Source organism: Alosa sapidissima, chromosome 9, assembly GCF_018492685.1.
Source record: "Alosa sapidissima isolate fAloSap1 chromosome 9, fAloSap1.pri, whole genome shotgun sequence".
In the NCBI taxonomy this organism is placed as follows: domain Eukaryota; kingdom Metazoa; phylum Chordata; class Actinopteri; order Clupeiformes; family Clupeidae; genus Alosa; species Alosa sapidissima.
Window position 1 is genome coordinate 25,698,272 of NC_055965.1, and position 5,681 is coordinate 25,703,952.

General features: G+C 42.3%; 1 protein-coding gene across 1 annotated transcript; it reads left to right on the top strand.

Annotated features, from left to right (window-relative positions):
* The first annotated feature begins 112 nt into the window (after positions 1 to 112).
* LOC121719556 lies at positions 113 to 5,284 on the top strand. Its single transcript, XM_042105293.1, has 7 exons — positions 113 to 290; positions 1,820 to 2,140; positions 2,308 to 2,385; positions 2,805 to 2,906; positions 3,285 to 3,404; positions 3,602 to 3,648; positions 4,070 to 5,284. The coding sequence occupies exons 1-7, from the start codon at positions 239 to 241 to the stop codon at positions 4,310 to 4,312; spliced, it is 963 nt and encodes a 320-aa protein (XP_041961227.1). The 5' UTR covers positions 113 to 238; the 3' UTR covers positions 4,313 to 5,284.
* The last annotated feature ends 397 nt before the right edge of the window (positions 5,285 to 5,681 follow it).

The window sequence follows — 5,681 nt, forward strand, 5'->3', positions numbered from 1 at the left end:
CACACACACACCTCCACCCCCACAGCAAAAGCCCCTCCACACACAAACACACACACACCTCCACACACACACACACACACAACACACACAACACACACACACACACACACCTCCACGCACACAGCAGAAGCCCCTCCACCCCCACACGTATGCTGAGAATAAAGAAGTGCTCCCTGTGGTTGCTTGTCTCCTCTGTGCCACTCTGCGTCCTCAGTTCACCTGCAGCTGTCCTGCAGTCATGATCCTCTGCCTCTCCCTCCTCAGCCTCTCCCTGCTCCACCTGGTGCCAGGTCAGTTGTGGCTTCGGTCTTTATAGACTACATCAGCCTTAATTTAGTTACTGCCAGAGATCTATCATTTGCGTGCTATTCGTGCAGGTCCTGGTGCCAGGTCAGTTGTGGCTTTGGTGTATAGACTGAGTCTACATTGGCCTTAATTTAGTTACTGCCAGAGATGTATCCATTTGTGTGCTATTCGTGCAGATCCTGGTGCCAGGTCAGTTGTGGTTTTGGTGTATAGACTGTGTCTACATTGGCCTTAATTTAGTTACTGCCAGAGATTTAGCATTTGTGTGCTTTTCATGCAGGTCCTGTATGAGTGGGAAAACGGCCTTCGAGGTGCCCTGTTACACAAACAGACTTAGTGTCAATGTCAATGTCAATTTTATTTATATAGCGCATTTACAGACGGCTTAGCCGCACCAAAGTGCTTCACCGTAAAAGTGCAATAAATAGATACAAGAAGGAACAAAAACAAAAAAGGTCTACAGTTAAAATAAATGAAGAAGTGCAGAAAAAGGAACATTAAAACTAAACACTGGGGCATAAAGGGAGACACTAGCCAATGGATGTGGAAACTGGACACCTCAAAGGGTGTTACAACTTAATTTAAGTGCAACGTAGATATACATTTTCACCACTTCGCTTTAAATAAACGTTATATACAACGAACCACACAAATAACCGTGGCTTTGTTATTGCTGTTAGTGATCTAGTGGTGGATCTACATAAACAGAGATTATGTATCAACTGTGCCACTAGTATACAAAATAATAACACAGATGTTTAAGTTATTTGAACAACAGTGCTGAATCGCTGAGAGGGGGGAAGCGATGATTATCATTGCTCTTGTGCAAAGAGGATGTGAATGTTGGTATTTGTTGGGTTGACTATCAAACACTTGGTCTAGCGTTTTCAGGGACAGTGACCAAACCAATCCTGTGGGTGACTGTGCAACAAAGAAGTGAAATTAACTTCCTCTGTGAATGAGAAATGCCCATCCTTTTGACCTGAGGCCAGTGAGGGATTTGAAAGTTCCAAACGCACGCACAGATTCTTGGACACTGTAAGGCAGTTACAGCCGGGAAACACCGGGAGAGCTCAACTGAAGCATTCCGAGGCAGGGCGTACAAATAGTTGGTAACACTTTGAAGCTATCTACATAAAAGTGACATGACACTAACCCTAACGTGTCATGCCATGTAATGTTTATGACACATTCATGACAGTGTCATGTCACTCTTATGTAGATACATTCAAGTAAAGTGTAACCAAGCAGTTTTAGAAGTCTAAATCTTCTGAACGTGTGCATCGCTCTCACATCTGTATTCATTGATTACAGTGGAAACTAATTTCCAGCCCATTTCACAGTGTCCAGGAGTCCGGCCTCGTTGATGTTAATGACACCTCATCCTGTTTCTGCCTTTCCTCTGTGTTCCAGAGGAAGTTGGATTAGACAGAGGTGACATCTTGTGAAATGGGCTAGTTATGATGCTATAGTATTACACTCTATGACCTGATGATATTATTTCCGTTGACAGGTGTCTTTGGAGAGCAGAATGGGAAGCCAGTCGAAGGCAGACCCTTCACGCTGAGCTGCTCCTACCCACCACGCTATAAGACAAACACCAAATACTTCAGCAAGGTCGTCGATTCCACAGAAGCGGACCTCATTCGCACAAGCATACACAACACTTTGGTCAGAGTAGGGGGACTCTCTTTGTACGACGACACCAGCAGGCAACAGGTCAGAGTGACGTTTGATGCAGTGAAGTCAGGGGATGCTGGACAGTATATGACAGGCATAGATATTACTCTACTTCCTGATCCCACCTGTAGGTTTCAACTGGAGGTACAGAAAGGTGAGTGTGTGATTTTGACTGTGTAGTGGGGAGTGTGTGTGTGTATGTGTGTGTGTGTGTGTGTGTGTGTGTGTGTGTATGTGATTTTGATTGTGTAGTGGGGAGTGTGTGTGTGTGTGTGTGTGTGTGAGAGAGAGAGTAAAGCATTGTTTTACCACTTGTTTCAGCCCCAATAGGTAAAGGTAAACTGCAGAGAGATGATAGAAATTCTACTCATCAGAGACATGGCAATGCTGAAAAAGAAGGTATCTAACACACACACACACACAATTTCAGATTCGGCATTGGTCAGCTAAAAGTAGCCTAGTAGGCCTACTTTCAGGCCTAACAATAGCCTATATTTACTAAACTTACTTTTTGTTTCCTTTTATTTTATTGTTATTTGTGTGTGCTTTAACATCAGCAAAGCTTTTGCCTTCATTCAGTATTTAGTTCATGAGTCCTCTACATCTGCTGCATGCATCCTTTCTGTTTTTCACCACAAGTAGCCTACAGATTCTTGCGTGCATAGGCCTACATTCTCATTCCCTCTCCAAAATGTGCCCATTGTGTATGCTGGCCAAGTGTGTAGTTCTGACACACACACACACACACACACACACACACACACACACACTCCTCATGTTGTTCCAGTGGTGTATTAATAGTGTGTTGTTATTCTTAGACCTTGTGGGCCAGACAAGCATCTGGCAGACAGCTGAAATGAACGTCACCACCATGACCAACCACCATTCAGCAGGAGTAGATGGAGCAAACCACCAGTTTGGTGAGAACACACTCGATAGAACACACACACACACACACACACACAAACACTGTTAACGGAGAAATCCAGCGAGTGCTGATAGTACTCAATGACCTCGATAAGTGGAGATCTATGTGAAAAGATTTCTCCTTTATTTTTCTCCTTAATTTTGCCTTTTTTAACTTTTTTTTGTGGTTGTACAGTTGTTTAAATCTGACGACTGAGGACACTGGACAAAAAGTAGCACACCGAGAACACACATACAAAAGCACTCATAGCTACATATCCATACATTTCTCTGCTTCTCTGCACCATGCAAACACACACACACACACATATATATATACACACACGTTGGCTGATGTTTGTCTTGTGTAATGTTGTCCTCTTGTCCTCCAGAGTCCTGGTTCAGCCTCCCTATTCTGGTGTGTGTGTGCGCTCTACTCATAGTGTGTGTGTTCAGCCTCCTCCTCCTCTTCAAACTGCACTGCAGCACTGAGCATGATGAGCACAACATCGGTAAGTCTGCACACTCCCCATGTGTTTATACATCTTATAAAGTGTACCTATACTGTACACACACACACACACACACACACACACAGAGATGTATGTGTATGCGTTGCTTCCAGGCACATACTCATACACACAAAAAACTCTCTCTCTCTCTCGCACACACACACACAAAGAAATGAACTGCGCTTCTTGCTCCTCAGCCTCCATCTCACTGAGCTACCGGGTGAGACCGCGGAGCAGCCAAACAGTGAGTGTGATCTTTTATTCATGGTGCTATTTTTTGTATCTTATCATATTATTTTAGAAATCGTCTTCATTTGCTCTGTTTCAGATGTATTAACACGTAAACATTTTAGAGATGATTTAAGTTGTCATGTGTGTCGTCTCTGGGACTGTATCTTAAATGCAGAGTAGAATGCAAAGTCTGTCAACGAAAACAGTTCTTGTGTGTAAAATAAAGCTGCCATGTGGCATGTGGGAGTATTAAGCTAACTCATCAGTGTTTTGCATTTAACATCAAGGTGTTAAATTAGGTAATCGATTGTTGCCTAGTTATTAAATTAGTTTTAACTTAGACTCAAGACTTTGCAAATTGTATTTAATTCCAATTAGAGAGCTTCAATCTTTTTATTCTTGATTGTTTTGTTTGTGATTAACACACAACACAGAGTGATTATGAGACGATGAACTCGGTCCTTGGCGATAACACGACGCAGTCCTCGGTTGCTGTGGAGAGCGCGGCGCCCTCAGACGCGGAAACCTCCATCCCGATCTACGCCGAGGTCCAGCGCCGAAGCCACGTCTACCAAAACCTCCGCGCTGACACGCTCCAGGAAGCCATCTACTACAATCTGGATGTCCCAGCCAATAAGCATGTGCCCAATGTCTACCAGGAACCAATCAACATTTAAGTATCAGGTTGCATTTTTTTTTCTGCCAATCAGAGTTCTTGCTGTAATATCGAGAGCCCGGTAACCGATTAGGGCTAAGGATGACCGTTTCTATTAGACCTGAAAGAACCTTGGGGCTGACATTCACCTGAGGAACTTCTGCACCTGCCTGCACATCTGGCCAATCAGCGTGCTTGTTCCAACAACACCAACATTCCAGTGACAAATTATTGACTTTTCAAAGACGTGAAAAAACATCTGAAGGAAATGTTTAGAATAAGGGTTCAATTTTTCCACCATTTCTCATACTTGTAAGTTTTAATGGTTTATAAATTAGTAGGTTAACAAAATATGAATTTATATTTCGTCTGTATATTAAAACTGCTATAAATATTTAGCTGAATGGTCTACAAATATTGTTGTGTCATGTTTCAAAACAAATAAAACAACAACAACAGAAGAGAAATAGAGATATTTGTGCCAACTGCCACCATTACATTGTGTGTGTCTATATGTCCAGTGTGAAAAAGGATACCTCTTCTCTTCACTTGCTACAAACTGTCAAAGCTACCTTGTGCAATACACAAAGTGACTCTGCAACCACACACTCACCTCCACTCACCCTTTTATTATGTTATTGCTGTGTATGTGTTTATGGCTTGTGTGTGTCTTTTGTACTTCTGGAGATGTTAAAGGAGAAATCCGGGCAATTTTTACATGGATCTTGATCGCTAGACGTCGCCGAGTACTGTCGATAGGAAACATTTACGATCACAAGTCCGGTGCTACAGAAATGGAGTAGCTGCAGCTAATGGCCAGTACTCCCATTGACCTACAGTGCTAGGTCTGGGGGCATCATCTAAATGTGCCTTTATTGCCTCTTAACAGACTCAAAATTACATTAAAAGGTCTGTACAATGTGAGTGTATTATTATGTATGGAGTCCTTACTGTATGTGACAAAACGATGCATTTTCTACTCATTAGCTGAGAAAAAAACCCCAAAAACAAACAAAAAAAAAAAAACATTTGAATTCAAAGCTTGTGGAAAAACAAAAACAAAAAAAACAAAAACATTTGAATTCATTGGAAACATGGGAGACCAGTGGAAGAGCTGGAGGTCTAGAAATCAGGGAAGTCTAGAAATCAGGGAAGTCGTAGAGTCTAATGTAATGTAATGCATAAGAGCTGGAAGTCTAGAAATCAGGGAAGTCGTAGAGTCTAATGTGATGTAATGCATAAGAGCTGGAGGTCTAGAAATCAGGAAAGTCGTAGAGTCTAATGTGATGTAATGCATAATGTTATTTGAAGTTTAAAAATGTAACCCCTTGCTTGCTGTGAGGAAAGGAGAGAGTTTTGCAAGGTCGCTTTGTTTGGACCTTGCCTGGAAG

Excerpts from the sequence above, each read along its gene's own strand:
- LOC121719556 (XM_042105293.1), top strand. The coding sequence starts at position 239 with ATGATCCTCTGCCTCTCCCTCCTCAGCCTCTCCCTGCTCCACCTGGTG. Across the intron at positions 291-1,819 it reads CCTGCTCCACCTGGTGCCAG|GTGTCTTTGGAGAGCAGAAT; the intron begins GTCAGTTGTGGC and ends TTCCGTTGACAG. Across the intron at positions 2,386-2,804 it reads TGGCAATGCTGAAAAAGAAG|ACCTTGTGGGCCAGACAAGC; the intron begins GTATCTAACACA and ends TGTTATTCTTAG.